Genomic DNA, 23105 nt, shown 5'->3' with positions numbered 1-23105 from the left:
CAGAAAAAAAAAGTGTATTATGTAAAATTTACCTGAAAAGACAATGGAAATGGTCCCAAATTTGTAAGTACCCTCTTAACCTAAGAGACATAGGGGGGTGGACCGCCTTTACAACTTTAACTATTATATTTTTAGTGACATTTATATCATATGTATTAAACTGTCTGAGGAAGATAATGGAAGTGGTCCCGAATCTATGTGCTTAATAGCTAGCTGCCCCCTCCTCTTTGCAACCCATGGAGGACAGCAATCCTTTAGAACTTCATCTAATTTTAATGTAATTTAAAATTATATGAGAAACACAACTTTTTATGACTAGGAGGTGAAATGAGAGGAAGGAGGAGTAGTAAAAACAAAGAAACCACACAGTGTCATTTCAAAAATGGCAGAGACTTGATTTTAGTTTTATGTATCGCTTCAATATTTCTTTCAACTTTTTAAAAGGTAAAACGGTAAACTTGTTTTTTGCCTAAATAAAACAGTTCTGTTCAAGTTCTATAGAAGTACAGTCTTTTCTTTCTTTTTTTTTAAGCGGTTGGTGCTTAAAGTGGTTGCTAATTTTTATCGATTAGTTTTGTCTGATCTTGCACAATGGTGAATGTATTTGTTTTTTGATTTTCATAGAATAGTCCATCACGTACATTATCCAATATCCATCGTAATTTCTTTGGCAATACTTTATATTGAGTAAACCATTATTATACTTCATAATATATTTCAATTTTACTTTGGTACAGTGGTATGGCTTTTGAACGAGATTTTTTTTTTTTACTTTCTTTTCGCCTCAGCATTCAACGTGAATTTGATGACTTACTGGGTTTTCGTGTATGCTGAAAATGAATATCACATTTAAATTTGGGGCAGACAAGTAATTTTCTGGATATTAAGACCTTTACTATCCAATGTAATCCATTATGTTTTCACTGGAGGCCATGTTTTTTTCCCAACTGAAAAGTACTAATGCGAATGTGTTACAAAACACCTTCCTCATCCCTATGTTAAGAATGGTGAATGCCACTGACACATTATACATTGAAAAAAAAGTCTTAATTTTCAGAAAACTATTTATCTGCCCCAAATTTTAATGTGATATTTGCTTTCAGCATACCCGAAAACTTATAAACATCATCAATTTAAGATGATCGTTAAGATGGAAAGAAAGTAAAAATATACCAAAATTAAATTATAAATGAGAGCATGAAAAAGGGTGGGTTGACTCCTCCCCTTCCTTTACGTTAATTTCGTTGTCGGTAATTTGCATTCATTCTCAGCCTACATTACATTTTAATTTCACAATGACGGCACTAAGGACTTATTTGCCAAAATTGGGGCTAAGAAATGTCAAATTTCAAACACAGTGAAATGGTTGAAGGAAAATCCCTCACTGACGACTTCAATTGAGTCAGGAGCAGCAGACGTAGAAAGATGGCTAAATGAATTGGATGATTTATTTGACCAAATTATTTTAAAATCTCCCCAGGAAGAGGGGTTGATGCTTTGCCAAGATTCAGAAATATTTTCTTCCGATATTAGGAAAGTATTACATAAATTGAAGTCTGGTCATGAGGTTAAAAACCTGCATCTCTTCAGCCTTTAATGTTGGATTTGGAATGTCCAAATTTTAGTGGGTCTCCTTAGAACTTTCCTCAAAAGATTTGATTTGTGTACCCCCAATTTGGGGGAGGCGGATAAATTGCTTCTTAAATGTAAATTGAAGGGGAAAATTAATGACTTAACCTCTAATATAGATGTCACCTCCAATAACTATATTGTTGCCTTAAATTGTTTGAGGGAGACATTTCTGAATCCTTCCATTATCAAAGATCGAATATTGGCGGTGCAGATAATGAAATTGGAGGAACTCAAAACCTTTGTTGAACAAATTAAACTGGACTTGTCGGAATTAGATAAGTCTTTCGGAATGGACTTTTTTAAAGAATGTTCTACAATGGTTGTGCATATATACTGTTGCATATTGTGTAATTTCCCTATTAAGGTTAGAAGGGAATTAATGTCAAGAACAAAAGAACGTTATCCTTCATTCTTATCTATCATATTTCACTTTTTAACATCATAGAATTTCTACAGGCAGCACCTTTGAATATAAAGAAGTGGGAAAGTTTTCCGCTCAAACCACTGTTTTTTTTTTCATCTGAAGTTCAACACAATATGGCAGCCAACTCCAGTAATAAGATCGTTAATCGTAAAAGAGGCTTGAATTCCCCAAAACATCTCCTATGGTGTGCTGTGATGCTTGTGACAGTTGATACCATTTTGACTGTGTTGGGGTGAGTTAGAAGGATACTTTCAGGAAATGGAATTGTCCAAAAAAAGTAAATCACTAAACTCCTTTAAATCTCTCTTTAAACTCAGTATTCATTAAATTATTGACAGTCAATTCATTCATCATAAGCAAAGTCACACATAGTTCTTAAAAAAAAATAAATAATAAAACCTACAATGATTGGTTAAGTTCTTGTGACCAATAGAATTATTGACTTGTGGATTAATTGACATAGTTACCTTGTATTTAATATTTGGAAAAAAGTAATGGATACCCATTAATTCTTCTTTCCTCTTTTGGCAGTATATCAGAAATTGCATGACTTTTTTATTTTTTTTTACATGGGGATCACCACTTATCAAGGCCCGGAAGCCACTCGGGGATAAAGGTTATTTTGTGTACAATAATCAATGGGATAATATCATAGTAATAGTTGGTATTGGAGATTTGATAAAGTGTCTTACTTAAGGGGGCGATTAATCAGGAATTTGTTTATGTTGGACGTGAAGACGTCCAAGTTGTAGTCAGGTCGGAAACAGGCAAGCGGAAGAGAGTTCCACAGGCATGTACTTCTCAGAAAAAAGCTATGTTCATGGAATCTACGTTTTGATTTAGGCACAGATAAAGAGTGGGGGAAATTACTGACAGTGGTTTTAGCTAGACGGGTGTTTATCATGAAGGATTGACGAGAGGGGACCAGAGATTGGAGCTCGGACGAGCACTTGCCATGGAAATAACGATAAAACAAAGACAGGCTCGCAATGTCTCTTCTGTGGGAGAGAGGTTGCAGGGAAGAGAAGAGAGCATCCCCCACTAAGTCATGAAGTCTATTTTGTACTTTGTCAAGGCAGGATAGGCTGTTTTTTGAAGCTCCAGCCCAGATGTGGCAGCAGTACTCCATCTTTGGACGTACTTGGCTTTTATAGAGATAGAGAATTGCATCAGTAGTGAGATATCTTCTGGAGCAGTAGAAGGATCCCACCATTTTCCCAGCAGCCCGGGCAACAGACTTGATATACATGTTCCATTTCAGATCAGGAGTAAAGGTCAAACCCAGAAGCTTGTCAAAACATGGGGCCTCTCCCAGACGAGAGCCATCCATCACAATTGATGCCAGATGGGGATCAGAGTGTTGATGATGTAAGGATAGGAGTTTGGTTTTAGATGCATTAAAGATAACCAGACACGTCTTCCCCAACTGAACCACGCTCTCGAGATCAGAGGAGAGAGAATCAGAGAGAACTTTGTCATTTACAGCCTTTGATGTGTTGCTGTAGATGGTCGTGTCATCAGCATAGATGTCAACGAATGATTTAAGTATGTGTTTAGGGAGGTCATTGATGTAGATCAGGAAGAGAGTTGGGCCCAGGATTGACCCCTGAGGGACTCCAGCATTAATACTGCAGGCCTCTGATGTTTTGTCCATCGATCACTACTCTTATGAGCCTATCAGAGAGAAATGATTTAATGATTGAGAAAACATTTCCAGTTATATCGTAGCTGGAAATCTTGTGAAGTAGACCCTTATGCCATACCTTGTCGAAGGCCTTTGATATGTCAAGAGCAATTGCCCTAGAAAGGAAGCCTTTGTTGAGAGATTCACTAATCCTGTGAGATATAACCAGGAGCTTGTCAAAACATGAAGCCTCCCCAAGACGAGAGCCATCCATTTCAATAGATGCTAGATGAGAAACATAGCGTTGATGATGTAAAGTTAGGAGCTTGGTTTTAGATACACTAAAAGTAACCAGCCACATCTTCCCCCACTGAACGATGCGCTCAAGATCAGAGGAGAGGGAATCAGAGAGAACTTTGTCATTTACGGCCTTTGATGTGTTGCCGTAGATGGTCGTGTCATCAGTATCGATGTCAACGAATGATTTAAGTATGTGTTTTGGGAGATCATTGATGTAGATCAAGAAGAGAGTTGGGCCCAGGATGGACCCCTGGGGGACTCCAGCATTAATACTGTGGGCCTCTGATTGCTGCCCATCGACCACTACTCTTATGAACCTATCAGAGAGAAATGATTTAATGACCGAGAAAATAGTTCCAGTTATACCGTAGCTGGAAATCTTGTGAAGTAGGCCCTTATGCCAAACCTTATCGAAGGCCTTTGATATGTCAAGAGCAATTGCCCTAGAAAGGAAGCCTTTGTCGAGAGATTCACTAATCCTACGGGATATAACTGTTAGCATATCAGCTGTAGATCTAGCAGACCGGAAACCATATTGCATGTCACTAAGGTTATTTCTGCTGAGGTGGTTGACTACTTCTTTATTTAATATGGATTCCAGTAAATTACTCATGACACACAGGAGACTTATTGGTCTGTACTGAGAGGGAGATGACTTAGCACCTGAGTTCTTAAATACAGCGCATACTGACAAGGTTTTCCAGGGTGTTGGAAAGCACTTCTCCTTAAGGCATCGCTTAAACAGTTTAGGGGCAAGTTCTGATCGAAGCTTTTTCAGCACTATAATTGGAATGCCATCTGGGCCAGTTGCTTTACTGGAATCAAGGTTCTTAATTAGTTTGGCGACCTCATGCACAGATATTTGTATGTTGGATAACGTGTTGTCTGTTGTAGGAGGAAATATAGGGAGTTGATAATCTTTGTCACAAAGGGTAGAGTTAGCTACAAAGTTCTTGGCAAATAGTTTGGCCTTGTCTAATGCTGATGAGATGACCTCAGGTCCATTGATGATGGTTGGGATAGAACACACGCATCTGTTCAGGATCCTGTTTGCTATTTGCCAAAACTGGTGAGAAGCAAGCTGCTGCTCATCTACTTTGGATTTGACAGACTGAGCATATAGCTCTCTTGCATTTTTTATTACTCTTTTACAGTGATTGCTGGCAGTCCTGAAGGCAGCTTTAGTCTCATACATCTATTACATTGGTAGCTATGGAAAAAGTGATTTCTGTGCGCAATGGCAGCAGCACATTCTGGGGAGAACCATGGCTGGCTGTTAGGTTTTTGTTGGAATTTTTTGTTGGAATTTTTTATGGTATGAATCGGTCTATGCCTACAATTAATCATTCGGTCAGGTCTGATACTATAGAGGACACATCCTTTTTAAACATGGAATGCAGAGGTAGATCAGATATGAATGTACGGAAGCTATCCCAGTCAGCCATAGAGTATCGATATACAGTACGGTGGAGAGGTACATCTGAAGACTTATTGTATTTCATTTTTATCTTAACTGATACAACTGTGTGATCGGAGGATCCCAGGGGAGATAGAACGGAACATGAACATAGCTCAGGGGAAGTGGAGAGAAAAAGGTCTAGAAGGCTTGCATATTGATCAATAGTATTGGGCACACGGGTGGGCTCGCGAACAATCTGAGTGAGGTCATAGGCAATGGCAAAATCATGACAGAACCTCCCCTCATCATCTGTCTTATTTGAGTGGGTCAGCCATTCCACGTTTTGGACATTGAAGTCACCTCAAATGTGAATGGTAGCCAAGGGATGAGTAGAAAGGATGAGGTCAATTTTCTCAGATATACTCTTAAGGACAGTAACCCTGCTGTTGCGGGGGCGATAGAGGGCAAATATGAATGCGGTGGTGTAAGCAAGTGCAACCCGGAAACACATATAAGGTAAATTAGGGTCTTCTCTGGAGATATCTCTACCACACGGGAAGCTATCTTTAATGTAGGCGCATATTCCATGTCCATAGCGATCTTGGGGGTCAGATTTAGATGTTAAATTAGAGTATCCTTTCATTATGAACTCATCTAGGGAAGTGGTCAGCCCTATGCCAGTTTGCTTAGAAAGAGTAAGTCCGGTTTCATCTCCTGTAATTTGGTTTCAACCTCTGGAAGGTTGGAACGTAAACCTCTGATGTTGGAGAAGGAGACATGGTAGTAGGGGGTCTACGTTGGAGGATGGGGTTCTAGGTTTATTCGTGTTTTTTTTTTTTGGAGATATTTCATGTTGAGTTTTTCGGGTTTGTGGAACAGGTCAACAGACTTGGTTAAAGTAGGACAGAGAGGGAAAGTAAGAGAAAGAAAGAGAGGAATTTTTTTTTTTTTTTTTTTTTGTGTAGCACATAAGGTAAAGCTGTAACAATTACCCACTAGTATGGCATCGAGAGGCCCCACCAGAGACTACTGCATGGTCCAGAATCCCTTCACCAAATGGCAATACAGCAGCCCCAGTACTTTACACCTGCTGATAGGACAGCCTCCTTAGTGGTTAACCAAGGTTCGGGTCCCTGACTATCAGGCGGGTAACGTCAGCCCAGATGAAACGTTTACCTCCAGCACCCTTACTAGTGACATGGCCACAAGGATAGACATAGAAACAGAAAAATTTCCGACATCTCAGGCTACTGTTCACAAAGCAGCTTTTTCTTCACCCTTTGTCAGAAAAATCACTCATTGGAAATGAGGACTGAGGGACAAAAAAGGAGAAGCGAGAGTTACTGGAGCTGCCGATAACACAACATTGGTTGATAACACATCCACTGTATTATCTACTCTTCATTAAAAATAATAATGATAAGAATTTGATGTCATGCTTTATTACAGCCTTTTGATTGATTTAAATTTGAACTCATCAGGATGTTCAAACCGAAAAACTTCAGTTTGTGTATATATTTTTTACTGGACAGACCTTATTTGGGTCTCTCTTTTAACCAGTCATGGACTCATTAATTTAAGGACGATTAGAGCTCTCTTTTCGTTCCTCAGTGAGATTATTCTACCTAACTAATTAAGTTTCATTCCTCGATGTAATATCGTCTCCTTTAAATCAGCTAAAAAAATGTTGATATGGAAATTAACTATTTTTTTTCATTCAATTTTCACCCCAAACAAGGCACAGTGCCACTTTGAAGCAGGGGGCTACTATCAGGGACATAATTTGCAGGGATACTATAAAGGGGGATGAGTAGAAAGATGTTTGTTCACATTACACTTGAACTTCTGCATATCAGTACAGTTGGGAAAGCAGAATCCCGGAAGGGAGTTCCAAAGACCTGCAGTTCTGGGGAAGAAACTATTGGAGTAAAAGGCTTCCTTGCACCTAGGGATCTCTACTGTAAAGGGGGTGAGACTTAGTGGCTTGTCGGGTTTGTCAGGGGTAGTTACGTCGACGAGGTACAAGTGTTTGCAGTTCGTCAGAGCATTCACCATTAAAGTATTTGTAGAACAGGCAGAGGGATGCAATATCTCGTCGATGGGACAGAGGCTGAAGCCTTGATGAAAGGACCTATCAGGACCTATCAGGCTGGCGACTCTCTTTTGAACCCTGTCCAGGAGCGAGAGACAAGCAGCAGCTGCACCAGCCCAGATGTGACAACAGTACTCCATACATGGGTGAATGGTGGCCTTATAGAGGTACAGGATACTTTCAGGTGTAAGTAGCTTTCTAGCACGGTAGAGGGAGCTAACCTTGTTTGCAGCAGTTTTGGCAATGCTCTCAATGTATCTATTCCAGTTCATATTCCATGTAAACGTTAGGCCGAGGAGTTTAAAAGAAGTACTTTCAGGCAATGTGTTCTTGGCCATTGCTATTAGTGGTAGGGAAGGTTTCTTGTAGTTATTGAAGGAAACAAGCTTAGTCTTAGCTGCTTTCCGGCTGACTACAATATGGTTGTGTTCAAGTCTAAAGTAAATAAGTTCTTGATGAGCCGTTCCATATAAGTTATCAAATTTACCAAATTTTCATTACTAATGATTACTATATTGTCCAATTTCTACTGTACACTCTTTAACCCTTATCCTTGAGTGGCCTCTGGGCCTTGATAATGTGGGTGGTGATGCCTATGTAAAAAAAAAAAAAAAAAAAAAAGCATTGAAAGTGACCATCCATTTTTGTCCCCATTCCACTACGGATTGGAGGTCATCCTCTAGTGTTACTGCCATTTCCTTGGATATGTGTTCATTTGTTTTCCCCTCATATCTGTTATAGAGAGTGGTGTCATCGGCAAATATACCCATCTCCGAAACAATTTTATTAGGGAGGTCATTTATGAATATCAGAAATAACAGAGGTCCAAGGATAGACCCCTGAGGTATTCCCACATTTATGTCATATTGTTTAGATGTACGACCGTCAAGGACAACTTGGATTTTTCTCTTACTTAAGAAAGATTTAATTACATTATGTATTCTTCCAGTGATTCCATATGATCTAATTTTCCTTAGAAGACCATCGTGCCATACCCTGTCAAAAGCTTTAGATATATCCAGGGCTACAACTTTACCCTCCCCTGTCTTGTCCAGTGAACGGTATATATGTTCAGATACTACAGTTAAGATATCTGCTGTTGAACGGGCTTGCCTGAATCCATATTGTTTGTCAGTCAGGAGTTTAGCAGCTGTTAGGTGCTGAACTAGGGCTTGATTAACTAAGGACTCAAATATTTTGGCAAAAAGCAGGAGGAGGCTAATGGGGCAATAATTTAGTGGGTCAGTTCTTTCACCAGAATTCTTGAAGACTGGTACCACAGAAGCAGTTTTCCAGCAGTCGGGAAAGCAAGATTCGTTAAGGCATTTATTGTAAAGTTTGGAGAAAACTGGAGCAACCTCAGCAGAGCATTTTTTTAATAGCACAGCCGGGATGAGATCTGGTCCACATGCTTTTGAGGTGTCTAGGTTTTTTATAATACCATGTACCTGAGAAGGGGTGATTTTCAAATCGTCTAGTGTGGCGTCTGTCTGCAAAGGAAAGTCAGGGAGGGAGTGGTGTGCCGGGTCCAGTGTGGAGTTTGAGGCATAATTAAATGAATCCATTTACCAAGAACATTAAAACTCTACTCAGTAGAGATTTAACACTTCTTACCAAGCAGCACCTACCAGACTCAGCTGAGCTGCAAAATGATGCAACGATTTTGCAACCCAGAAGAAAGACGACTGGTTTTTATCATATGGGCTAAGTTTGTCTTTCATTCATTGTGTCAATTTCTCTCTGCTAGTAGTCCTAAATTATGTGAGATTAAATTTCTCACATACTATTAGAAGTTTTCAGGAATGCTGAAAATAACATTTGAAATTCCAAGAAACAAATAGTTTCTACTATATGAAGAAATTATAGTTTCAAAAAGTGTAGTAAAAAAACTATAAAAGTGATCATTTTAAAGAAAATTGTGGAGGTGGGCCTAATGTAAAAATTTACCGGTTTTCGACTATGTGGAATACGAAAATCGCATTTAAATGTTGCAGAAATAATTAGTTATCGAGATATAAAAAGTTGTATTACGCATTGTATTCTTTGGCGGCCATCTTTTTTACGCGCGTGCAGCGTCAGTCATAAATGAGTAGATTTGTTTATGGCGCGCGCACGCGCATAAAAAAAGATGGCCACCAAAAAATACAATGCATAATACAAGTTTTTTTATATCTCGATAACTACTTACTTCTACAAAATTTCAATGCGATTTTCGTATTCAGCATAGTCAAAAACCTTAAAGTCGTCATTTAAAAGAAAATTGTGGACGTGGACCTAACCTAAAAAAATACCAACAATTATACGGTTCTTCTGCTCGGTGTATGTTGGAGCGTTACTTACGGAAAAAAACGGTAAATTGGGCGGGGGGGGGTAGGCGTTACTTATGGAAAAACGGTAAATTAATCTTCAGAAGCACCTGTTAAAAGTTGTACAAGTTCTATAATAGAATACCCCCGCCAAAAAAAAAAAAAAAATGTTTTGTGAACCGCTGGTAAAAACTTAACTTTTTAGATCAATTAAAAAGCATCAAAACACAAAAATGGACCACTTTTTTTATTTTTGAAAACTTCCTTGTTATTTTAAATGTCTGCTAAAAATTCCTCCGCGATGTAACGAGTCACTATACTACGCGCGTGCACGCGCAGACGCATCCTGTAAGAATAGGAATAGCGTAAACGAAGGCGGTACTCAGATGGCACAAAATAGTGCGAGGGTTAATACCATGCAAACGGTACATTTGCGACGGGTTTTAATATCAGATTCGTTATCAGCGACCCCGAAAACTTGGAAAAAACAAAATTTTATTGATCAGTGTTATGTTAAAGAAGATTGAAGAAAAACAAAAAGTATTTTGTTTCCAAAATAAAAAAGATCGGATCTTTTGGTTCGGGCGTGGAGTGTGTGTGTGTGTGTGTGGCGGAGGGATGTACTTGGAAGACCGCGCGAATAAAAAAAAATAAACAAGACTATGTCATTACACCAGTCAACACCAGTCAGTTAATACGAAGTGACCTAAATATTTCGAGGCCAGAAATTTCCCCCTTCGAACATTAGCACCTTTATTAATTACGGTTTTGTTTTACTACACACAGATTCGAAAAGTTGTCAAAAAAACAAATAAATGTTATCAAGTTACTTTTCTAACTACCTTAATTACTTTTTCATTGTTTTTTTTTTTTGGGGGGGGGGGGGCTAACTCTAACCGAAGTTAGTTATAATTCGGTAAAAATCGGTTTGATTCAGTTCAAATTCTGTAGAAGCAATCAGAAAAAGTTAATTTAAAGTAGTAATTGGTTGCGGAGGCGGGAGAGGGTAAAGTTTAACTTTAAATGACCCCCACTAAATAAATAAAATTTTCGACCATTGTTTGGCAAAAATGAAATAAATAAATAAATACCGGAAATTTAAGTAGAAATCACGTTTTTTGTTAGATAATTTTTTTAAACAAATAAATAATCACCTTTAATTCTGTCAAATGAGACGCGGTCAGTCCAGACACGACCTCCATAACGCGACTTTCGAGCTTCTAAGAGAGTTACATCGTAGTGTCCCGTGTTTGTAAGTGTTCGGGCGGCAGTTAAACCCGAAATTCCCGCCCCAATAACCACCACGGTCTTTAGGACATCAGCATTTTTGTTTGTTGCGTTGTTCTTTCCTGATCGTTCATCGTGGGCTGCACAAACAATGATCGAAGAAAACACAGACAAAAAAAAGAAAAGATGAACGATATCTTTCGCCCGCCAAACCATGTCAACAAAACTGGAGATTCTAATATTTGAAGGGTCGCGGTTTCCCAGACGACTATAACTAGTAGTCCTCCTTTGGTCACACCTGTTTATACTCGACAGGTGGCGTCCTCCAACTTGACAAGTGCGCTCCCTTGGACTTTTTAAACAAATCAACCCTCTTTGTTACCAAGGCTCGGTCTAACGGAGAAGTCTATGTCGCTAGAGAGAGAGAGAGAGAGAGAGAGAGAGAGAGAGAGGAAGAAAAAAAAAGCAGAAATGAAAAATATAACTTCAACTAAGATAATAAAAATGATTATTACCGATAGAAATTATTCTAAAGGAGATACCTTTGGGAAAAATGTTAAAAAATATCTTTCTTTATCAATTCATTTATGACTTATTTGCGTTAAAAAAAAGTTGGTGATAGTTTAAATTGGTGATCTTTTAAACCATCGCATTTCAGGTGAAAACATTATTACATACTTACGCCTCATGTCGATGTCGAAATTAGTATAAATTCAAAAATTACGATAAATAATTGAATAGAGCATGTGCTAGATGTAGTTTTTAACAAAAAATCATCCACAATTACATTCTGACATTTTCTATCTATCTATCTATCTATCTATCTATCTATCTATCTATCTATCTATCTGTTATATGAAAGGAACTTTGTGTGTGTGTGTGTGTGTGTGAGAGAGAGAGGGGGAGGGTAGAGAGAGTTCCTTCTAGACTCCAAAACGACTGGGCCAGTTTTTTAAATTTCACGTGGAGGTACTTGATGTGTCTGGGAGTGTTCTGACATAGGTTTTGTATCGGAATGCTTCCGATAAGTATCAAAAATCGATAATCGAAATAATCTCATTAAAGAAAGTCCAATTTTGATCAAAATTAATACTTTTATACAACCTAACATCATAAGTGCATTAATGAAGTTTTATCACCGCACAAGTGGAAAGGCCCAGCCTATAAAATCAACTGTAGATTCTTTTATAAGACACAGGCACGTTCAAAATGAATTTAGAGAACAATTGAACTACAATAATTTATTTTTCTACGTTTAGCTATAATTTAAGTAATCATGTAAAAATAATTTCATAAAATCAACAGTAGGTTCTTTGATATGACAGGGGTGCATTTGAAATGAAAGTTTTTGTTCAAGTCAAGCCATTATTCAAACACTAGCAGAACCCTCGAGTAATGGTGTCATTGAATGTTGTCTATCACGTCAAAAGAGAAACATTTCTAAATGAACAACAAATAAAGAAATAAAGCTCACGAACTGCGTAACTTAGAAAGCATGTGAATTTATTGCAGACACACAGTACAAGACATATTCACAAGAAAGTCAGGAGGAGAGCGTTTTTAACATGTCCACTCACCTTGGTGTCCCAGATGTAAGACAACGAGAGAGAGAAAGGAAGAAAGGAAGTTAATATCACCACCTGTGGGCTGAAATATGCAACTGCTGGAAATAAGGAGCGGTGAGTGTACAAGTCTCAAACTTAGGATTTTGTGCATTGTGTGCAGTGTATGCAAACTAGGCTGGATAGCAGTTTGAGAACGTGTCTCTATAAATATTACCCCTGGAGGCTAGAAAATGTTTATGAGAAGAAGAAATATACAAACAAAGAAGATTCAAAACATGTCAAAGTCTGCGTGGAAAAGTTACATGACAACTAGTATGGGTGATGTAGGCTGCCACAACTAATATGGGTGATGTAGGAGCAGACAATGACGGTTCTAGATTGGAAAAAAACGATTAAAGTAGGTGCTGAATCTGATGAGTTTTTGAGAAAAGCTAGTTTGACACAGTCTATCATGACCGTGTCCTACTTATTATTGCGGTCAATAGCAAAGTATTTATTAGAGCGTTCCAATACTAGGTATTGTTCTTCATAAAGGGGTTGAAAGTGATGAGTGAGTGCAAGTGGGTGTGCACGATTCATTGTCTTGCCCATGTTGTGGACAAGATTGGTGGTACACTATGATTGAAGTCAGTTTTGCCAGGTTGGCAAGTGAGTCCGCAGTGTCAAATACAAACAAGTCTGTACTGATTTTGGAGTGCATCGTTCGAGTTGATTGAGTTCCCTGTGTGTTGAATTGAATCATCAAACGTCCAATTGAGCTTTTTAATGTGCGTGTTGCAGCTTAAACTCGTTGTGAAATAATGCAACTTCTTCCATAGTGGTTGTTGTTGATGTCCGTGGATTTTATATGCTAGATAAATGTCTGCGAAGGTTTGTTTGTTGAAGTTTGCAGAGCTTGACTTTTTTATATCCAGTATGAAGTCAAGAACTCAGAGATTTCCCGCATAGTGAAAATAGCTTCTGTTTAGAAAAACCATATATGCGACTTTTTGAATGTTGTATGAAGGCATCTTGAAATGAATGAAGTCTCCCTCGTGTTGCGGGGTTGCTATGGTCTCTTCTATAATAAAGTAAGAAAAATAGTTTCGTGTCCAATGAGTTTTTTGGATTGAGTTTTTCTTCTAAAATATATGTATTTTAGAAAACTATTGGGGTATTAGTTTGATGGCATACAGGCAGTAAGAAATCATGCAATAGACGGATATAAATTTGGGAGAAGGAAGAAAAATCTCTGCTCAAACACATAGGAGACACTATTTGTCGAGGCGCGGGATTGCCATTTTGCTGAAGGATTGTGATGCATGTTCACAATGATCGCAAATTAATATCACGTTGCTGGATCACCAGCAGTGGACGTCGTTGAATGTTGTCTATCACGTTGGAAAAGAAACATCGTCTCTTCTGTGGGAGAGAGGTTGCAGGGTAGAGAAAAGGGCATCTCCCACTAAGCCACGAAGTCAATTTTGTATTTTGTCAAGGCAGGATAGGCTGTTTTGAGCAGCTCCTGCACAGATATGGCAGCAGTATTCCATCCTTGGACGTACTTGGCTTTTATATAGATAGAGAATTGCATCAGTAGTGAGATATCTTCTGGAGCGGTAGAAGGATCCCACCATCTTTCCAGCAATCTTGGCAACAGACTTGATGTACGTGTTCCATTTCAGATCAGGAGTAAAGGTCAAACCCAGAAGCTTGTCAAAACATGGGGCCTCTCCCAGACGAGAGCCATCCATCACAATTGATGCCAGATGGGGATCAAAGTGTTGATGATGTAAGGATAGGAGTTTGGTTTTAGATGCATTAAAGATAACCAGACACGTCTTCCCCAACTGAACCACGCTCTCGAGATCAGAGGAGAGAGAATCAGAGAGAACTTTGTCATTTACAGCCTTTGATGTGTTGCTGTAGATGGTCGTGTCATCAGCATAGATGTCAACGAATGATTTAAGTATGTGTTTAGGGAGGTCATTGATGTAGATCAGGAAGAGAGTTGGGCCCAGGATTGACCCCTGAGGGACTCCAGCATTAATACTGCAGGCCTCTGATGTTTTGTCCATCGATCACTACTCTTATGAGCCTATCAGAGAGAAATGATTTAATGATTGAGAAAACATTTCCAGTTATATCGTAGCTGGAAATCTTGTGAAGTAGACCCTTATGCCATACCTTGTCGAAGGCCTTTGATATGTCAAGAGCAATTGCCCTAGAAAGGAAGCCTTTGTCAAGAGATTCACTAATCTTGTGAGATATAACCGTCAGCACATCTGCGGTAGATCTTGCAGAGCGGAAACCATATTGTGTGTCACTAAGAAGATTGTTTCTGCTGAGGTGGTTGACTATTTCTCTATTTAATATGGATTCCAGCAACTTAGTCATAACACACAGGAGACTTATTGGTCTATACTGAGAGGGAGATGACTTATCACCTGAATTCTTAAATAAAAAATAAAAAAGTAAATTCTTTTGAGTGGTTCAGTTTTCAAACGTGTGTGCGAAAACAAATCTGAAAACGAAGCCTCTCGCTCCTACCTCACAAAGATGAAGAGGTGGGTATGTTTCGCCCTTTTGAATTCTTACGACTCTTAAAAAGTTAATATTTAAGGTGAAATTAAAACTACTTTAAAACACCAATAAATGATTCAGGTAGGTTACAAAGGAATGGGAATATTTATTTGTTGTAGATTTGATTTTTTACCACTTTTTCGAATCTCTCTGTATTGTAAAGCAACCCCCTCCCAAAAAAAAAAATAATTAAAATAATAATTAAATACTTTTCAAAGTATTTCCTTATTTAAGAAAATGCAAAGTATTTCCTTATTTAAGAAAAATACAAGGACTGGGCAATCTTGACTAAAGTCATACGCAAAGTGACAAATATGAAATGAAATGCAAATTAAATATTTAGAAATTTAAAATGAATCGGAATCGAAATCGAGAATCATATCGTATCGGGAAAAAATTTGGAATCGTCCCATCACTAATATATACATATACATGCATATAAATATGCCTACATGCATACACACACACACACACACACACACACACACACACACACACACACACACACACACATATATATATAATGGCAGCTCCTTTAAGAAACTTGTTTCTTATCATTGATCACTTTCAGTTGTAATAAAGTCGGTCAACTTAGCTAATACACGCAGATCGTCGTATAATAATAAGATCACTCTGACTGACGCTAAAAGCATTTAATAAAAATAAATGTTTAATTTCAACTTGTATCTCTCGTGGTTTATGGTAGTCTAGTGGTTCGGGTCCTTGCTAATGAAGCCAGACATGACTTCTGTTGCCGGGGTTCGAATCTCTCAACTGGCGTTAATCGTGACACCCTGCACTGATGATTCCTGAAAGGATGAAACACTAGTGTCTGTAGGTATTTAATAATTATTATAGTATATATATGTACAAATACTTTGCAAAGGATGCGACAGATGTAAAGTGTTCCCGCTTGTTTTCTTTTCCTCATAAAGGAAATGTTTCTTTTCCTTAATCTTTCATTGTTAAAGTGTTTTTTTTATTTAATAAGTCTGTTCTTGTGAAAATTTTCAAACGACATATTTTTTGAATTTGTCCAAATGGTCTTGAAACAATTGTAACTAATAATGAAATACACTTTTGTTGCTATCTACCCATTTCTTGAAGTCTTGGTTTTTGTTAAAACAGTATATATATATATATATATATATATATATATATATATATATATATATATATATATATATATATATATATATGCATATATATATATATATAAACCTAGGGAATCAGACAAAAAGACACAAAACCCACCAGCTAATTGAAGCAAAAACAGATAAAATCCCAAATGAATCAAAAACATTAAAAATCACTTTTTATATTTTTATTTTAATTTAATTAAATTTAGGAAAATTAAACACCAGAGAACTAATTTTGAGAAGGTATAAAAAATTAAGCATCTACGGAATAAATGTAAATCGAAAATAGAGTTTAAGACCATTCTTAAAAACGATATAGTTTTAAATAGGATTCAAGTACTTCTCACAGAAATATACATACTTTAAAATATTAACTCTTGTTTGAAAGCAAGTAAGTCGATTTTTCTAAGTTAGGTACGCGTTTTCAACTCTCTTTCTTATCTACATCAATGACCTCCCTAAACACATACTTAAATCATTCGTTAACATCTATGCTGATGACACGACCATCTACAGTTTTTCTTGTATTATCTTTTACAATTATTATACTAATAAGAAAGTAAAAAATTAAAATCTTATTACCAGAATTAATTCATCATAATAAATTTCGATTTAATCGTAAATACGTCAATGATTATAAAATTTTGTTAATAGTTTGAAAAAAATCAATTACTCTGTGATTGTTCGAAACTTGACAGAAATTTGGGAGTATTTAAACTATCGAATAGAAAGCCACTTGAATAGTATTTGAGGTGTAGCGCTTAGTTCCCATTTAAAATTATATACCCTGATATGACGATCATAAAATCTGTTTACAGTCGATTTCTATTCCGTACGTGCTTAATGTTTCTACAATTCCAAAATTATATAATTTTCTGTTGCTTATTTTCCGTTGTATCAGTTAATTATCAGCAATGTTTGAAAGTATTTTTCTTGACAAAAATGTTTTGTTTAATTTTTCAACATTTTTTTGAACATGTAAATCAACTGCTTTCTTTGAAAGGTTAACTAAGAATTTATGCAACTTTTTTAAAAACTTTGTTTTACAAATAAAATAAATTTAATCGTATTTTGATGCTATTATCATTTTAGTTTTAGTGATTAGTTAAAAATAATAAATATTTATCACTAGCACCAATAATAAAAAATTAAATTAAAAATTTTAAAAAATCGGTTTTGGAATCGTAAATTAGGGATACATTTTTCTGATTCCGATACTTTCAAAAGTTCCAATTTTTTACAGCCCTTTCGGTATAAAATTTCAAATTTTTTGTTAACTTTTATTTTATTTTTTTCTATTTTCTTTTTTACTTTCTCAAAATGCCGCCCTGACATGTGCCGCTCGTAAAATAGGGGCACATTTTTCCGATTCGGATACCTCCAAAAGTTCCGATTTTTCTACAACCTTTTTGGTATAAAATTTTAAATTGTTTTGTTAGCTTTCATTTATTTTTATTTGGTTTTTCTATTTTCTATTTTTATTCTCACAAAATGGCGCCCTCTCGTATATTCCGATTTTTTTTTACAAACTTTTGGTTCTAAAATTTAAGATATTTTGTTAGCTTTTATTTATTTTTATTTATTTTTTATTTTCTATTTTTACCTTCTCAAAATGCCGCCCCCTGGCATGTGCCGCTCGTAAAATTGGGACACATTTTTCCGATTCCAATACCGCCAAAAGTTCCGATTTTTTAAAAACTTTTCGGTATAAAATTTAAGATATTTTGTTAGTTTTATTTATTTATTTATTTATTTATTTTTCTATTTCCTATTTTTACTATCTCAAAATGTTTTCCACTTACATGGGCCGATTGTAAAAGAGGGACACATTTTTCTGATTCCCATACCTCCAAAAGTTCCGATATTTTGCAACCTTTTTAACAAAAAAAATCCGATTTTTTGTTGGCTTTTATTAATTTTTTCTATTTTTAACCTGTCAAAATGCCGCCCCTATCGTGTGCCGCTCATAAAATAGGGACACATTTTTCTTGATTCCGATATCTCTAAAAGTCCCGATATTTTACAACCTTTTCGGTACAAAATTTCATATTTTTTGTTAGCTTTCATTTATTTTTTTATTTTTTTTACCCTCTCAAAATGTCGCCCCCTGGGACGTGCCGCATGGGCGGACCGCCCCCGCTTGCTACGCCACTGGTCACCAGCCACCTACACAAACCTGTATTGTGTAAGAGACCTGGCTGTAATGCGCCACTTTGAAACACAAATGCATGGGACTATATTTTTATCTCTGCGCGTATGAAAACAGTAAACAGGTTGGAACGTTTTAGAAACTCGATAGTGTACCAAAATCAAAACCAGTCTAGACAGTGCTTTCGCAAGTCACCATTATCGCTGGCTATAATGTCGCTCACATCTAACTCCATCCAAAGGACGTTAAAAATCACACCAAGTCCCAGCAACGATTCCGTGATCCAGCTTTTCGCCCGATTGAAACTGCTGCTCGAGATTATCACCATGTGAACTTCAACTGCCTACATAAAAAAAAGCGGCACAAGTAAACGTGTTATAAAAAATACCTGTAAACCAACGAAATACTCTATCCCTTACTAAGGAAGCTTATACAAGCATCAATGGATGAATGCTCACAAACTGGAAAACTGCCTCTGTGGTACCAGTCTTCAAGAATTCTGGTGAAAGAACTGACCCACTAAATTATTGCCCCATTAGCCTCCTCCCGCTTTTCGCCAAAATATTTGAGTCCTTAGTTAATAAAGCCCTAGTCCAGCACCTAACAGCTGCTAAACTCTTGACTGACAAACAATATGGATTCAGGCAAGCCCGTTCAACAGCAGATATCTTAACTGTAGTTTCTGAACGTATATACCGTTCATTGGATAAAACAGGGGAGGGTAGAGCGGTGGCCCTTGATATATCTAAGGCTTTTGACAGGGTATGGCACGATGGTCTTCTAAGGAAAATTAGATCATATGGAATCACTGGAAGAATTCATAACGTAATTAAATCCTTCTTAAGTAATAGAAAAATCAAAGTTGTCCTCGACGGACGTACATCCAAACAATATGACATAAATGTGGGAGTGCCTCAGGGGTCTATCCTTGGACCTCTATTGTTCCTGATATTCATAAACGACCTCCCTGATAATATTGTTTCGGAGATGGGTATATTTGCCGATGACACCACTCTCTATAACAGATATGAGGGGAAAACAAATGAACACATATCCAAGAAAATGGCAGAAACACTAGAGGATGACCTCCAATCCGTAGTGGAATGGGGACAAAAATGGTTGGTCTCATTCAATGCTGCTAAGACTAAGCTTGTTTCCTTCAATAACTACAAGAAACCTTCTCTACCACCAATAGCAATGGCCAAGAACACATTGCCTGAAAGTACTTCTTTTAAACTCCTCGGCCTAACGTTTACAGGGAATATAAACTGGAATAGATACATTGAGAGCATTGCCAAGGCTGCTGCAAGGAAGGTTGGCTCCCTCTACCGTGCTAGAAAACTACTTACGCCTGCCAGTATCCTATACCTCTATAAGGCAACCATTCGCCCATGTATGGAGTACTGTTGTCACATCTGGGCTGGTGCATCTGCTGCTTGTCTCTCGCTCCTGGACAGGGTTCAAAAAAGAGTCGCAAACCTGATAGGTCCTGAACTGTCATCTGGGCTTCAACCTCTGTCCCATCGACGAGATGTTGCATCCCTCTGCCTGTTCTACAAATACTTTAATGGTGAATGCTCTGACGAACTGCAAACACTTGTACCTCCCCGACGTAACTACCCCCGACAAACCCGACAAGCTACTAAGTCTCATCCCTTTACAGTGGAAATCCCTAGGTGCAAGAAAGCCTTTTACTCCAATAGTTTCTTCCCCAGAACTGCGGGTCTTTGGAACTCCCTTCCGGGATTCTGCTTTCCCAACTGCAATGATATGCAGAAGTTCAAGTGTAATGTTAACAAACATCTTTCTACTCTTCTCCCTTCATAATGACCCCGCTAATTAATTCCCTAATAGTAGCCCCCTGCTTCAAAGTGGCACTGTGCCTTGTTTGGGGTGAAAATTGAATTAAAAAAAAAAAAAAACTTTTTTTCCCGAGTATTTCACATTTGTAAAAGTTTCTTCGTAAAATCACGCTAACATTAATAACTTTTTCAGTCTCGGATGATCTCTCCAGTCAGTAAAAGCTTCCAGTAATACATTTACAATCATGCAATATTCTTTTCCATTTGAATGATGTTTCCGAACTCTTCTCTTATAAAAAATACACATCTCACCACATTATTAATAGGACCCATTATTTTTAATTTTACCCACTTAAGACAGTACACATTTAAAAAGGATTGTGATTTGCACACAAAAAAATGATCCATTTCTGGTTAAATAAAAAAAAAAATATTTTAAATATTTGTAATTGTTTTCGAGTCGTTGCTATTTACTGAGGATTTTTTAAAAAGTTTTTCTCTTGTTAGAGAAAGGAGTCTCAATCCATACTCTCTATTTAGTCATGAATTCGGAAACCGGTGCGGTCGACCCCCGCCCCCTCTCTCTACAAAGTTATTGATTAATAGTAAGAAAAAAAAGAAAAAAAAAAAAAGAAAACATTAACAACAACAACAACAACAACAACAACAAAGGAAAATGTAACGCTAATTGCAGAAGAATTGTCGTTTTTATGAAACAAAACTATTTTATTTAATACTAGCAGTTCCGCCCGGCTTCGCTCGCCCCCTGTGTACTGTTCATAAGGTTATGTGCATATGTATATATTAAAAAGTGTGAATATGTAAAGTAGGCTCTGTATAATGGTCTTCTTAACTACCATAGAGAAAAGACAGACAGACATTTTCACTTTTATAGAGATAGATAGATAGATTGGATGCAATATATAGTAATGATTTAAAAGTATATATATATATATATATATATATATATATATATATATATATATATATATATATATAAAAAGACTCATGCGCCACCACCGAGAATCGAAACCAAAACGTTCAGCTCACGATTTATTTTGCCTCTGCCGTAAATGACTGGGCTATGAAAACATGTTTACTGCAAGGCTAAAAGTTAAAACATGAACCAATGTCAACTACGTTATGCATTCGTAATGGCGGCGTTCGACCTTACCTTCACCTGGCAAATTTCATTTTTTCTTTTTAATTTTCACACTTTTGCACCGATTTTTCCGGGCTAAAACCCAAATAGAAAGTTTGGCATAGATTCAAATACCTTATGTATGAAGTTTCATGTCTGTAGACCAAAAACTCTAGGGGGAGTTTGGCAGGCAAAATTTGTGCAACAAAAATATATACGTATACATAAATATATATGGAAACAATTTTGTGTTTCCCGTAAATATTTTACGCAAATATTATGCAAGGATAAATCATGTAGAATATCTGCATGAATATAATTACACGTAATAGTTAACTAAAGATGATCATCCCATGAGAAAACCGAAAAAACTAATAGGGAATTAATTAAAATGAATGTTAAAGAATATGCTAATTAGCTAGATCTTTTGCAGATGGATGCAATTGTAGCAGTATCAGAATTTTTGTAGGAATTTTTGACACCCCTAACACGAAACTGCGAATACAATATAAAAATCTCGTAATTTCTCTGTTAAAAGTGGGTTATTTATTTTCTTTATGGATTATACTTCCAAAATAAACTATTACAGTTGTTTTAAAAGTAATAAAAATATTTTTATTTTTTTTTTAAAACAGTAATGAATTTTCCGAACTCAATATTTTTCAATTTTTAAACTCAATATTTTTAAATTTTTAAATTTTAAAAATCTATCAAAATTTTTCTATTGATTCTATTTTTACGATATTTTCAGGGTCAATGTGAAATTTTATGTTCTTTCCAATAAACCGAATATAATATTTTAGACAAACGTTTTTTTTAAATTCACGCCCCCCCATTTTCACGCCCCCCCCCATTTTCACGCCCCCCCCCATTTTGAAATGTCTATTAAAAAGTAAATAATTAATTTATGTTTAATAGGTTTATATATCACAAATTGAAGAGAAAAGGTCAATAAATAATATATTCAAATTTAAAACAAAAAAAAAAATCAGTTTTTTAGAAATTTACCTGTAAAGTCCGAAGTTTAAAACCTTATTTTATAAGAACACATTTTTTCTTTTTGTCTTTTTTTTTTTTTTTTAATGAAACCTTGGTCCTTGCTCCTTTAATTGAAAAAAAAAATTAGGGCTTGAATTACATTTTTCGAGGAGTTATAAGCTTAGAAAGATAGGGGGTCGAATAATTTACGCCTCTCATTTTGAAATGTCTATTAAAAAGTAAATAATTAATTTATGTTTAATAGGTTTATATATCACAAATTGAAGAGAAAAGGTCAATAAATAATATATTCAAATTTAAAACAAAAAAAAAAATCAGTTTTTTAGAAATTTACCTGTAAAGTCCGAAGTTTAAAACCTTTTTAAAAAAAAAAAAAACACATTGTTTTGTTTTGTTTTTTTTTTAAATAAAACCTTGGTCCTTACTCCTTTAATTGAAAAAAAAAATTAGGGCTTGAATTACATTTTTCGAGGAGTTATAAGCTTGGAAAGATGGGGTGGAATTATTCACTATTTTCACGAAATTTCTGACACTGCTAATGCAATTGTACAACCTAAGTATAACAAAATTGTATTTTCTTTTTAATAAGTAGAGAGGGGAGGGGTTTCAATATGAATATCAATACACCCAAAAGAAAAACGAATTTATAGTACAGATAACAAAGTTTTATAGCATTAATTTAAAATTTTAAATGCGACAATATTTTAACGCCGTTTTCAATTTTATATAAAACAATATTTCGCC

The 23105-nt window shown here is 36.3% G+C and overlaps 1 protein-coding gene across 1 annotated transcript in view; it reads right to left on the bottom strand.

Moving 5' to 3' along the window:
- The window catches only part of LOC145296027 (uncharacterized), a 37088-nt gene extending 25666 nt beyond the window's left edge, over nt 1–11422 (bottom strand). Inside the window, exon 1 of the mRNA XM_080142073.1 lies at nt 10932–11422. Coding sequence (XP_079998199.1) covers nt 10932–11220 — 289 coding nt within the window. The 5' untranslated portion in view covers nt 11221–11422. The remainder of the gene's footprint in view (nt 1–10931) is intronic.
- Between the last annotated feature and the right edge of the window lie 11683 nt (nt 11423–23105).

The sequence above is a fragment of the Euprymna scolopes genome, chromosome 16 (genome assembly GCF_053919585.1).
Source record: "Euprymna scolopes isolate OS-2025 chromosome 16, ASM5391958v1, whole genome shotgun sequence".
Classification (NCBI taxonomy): domain Eukaryota; kingdom Metazoa; phylum Mollusca; class Cephalopoda; order Sepiida; family Sepiolidae; genus Euprymna; species Euprymna scolopes.
This window is presented reverse-complemented; position numbering and strand designations above follow the sequence as displayed.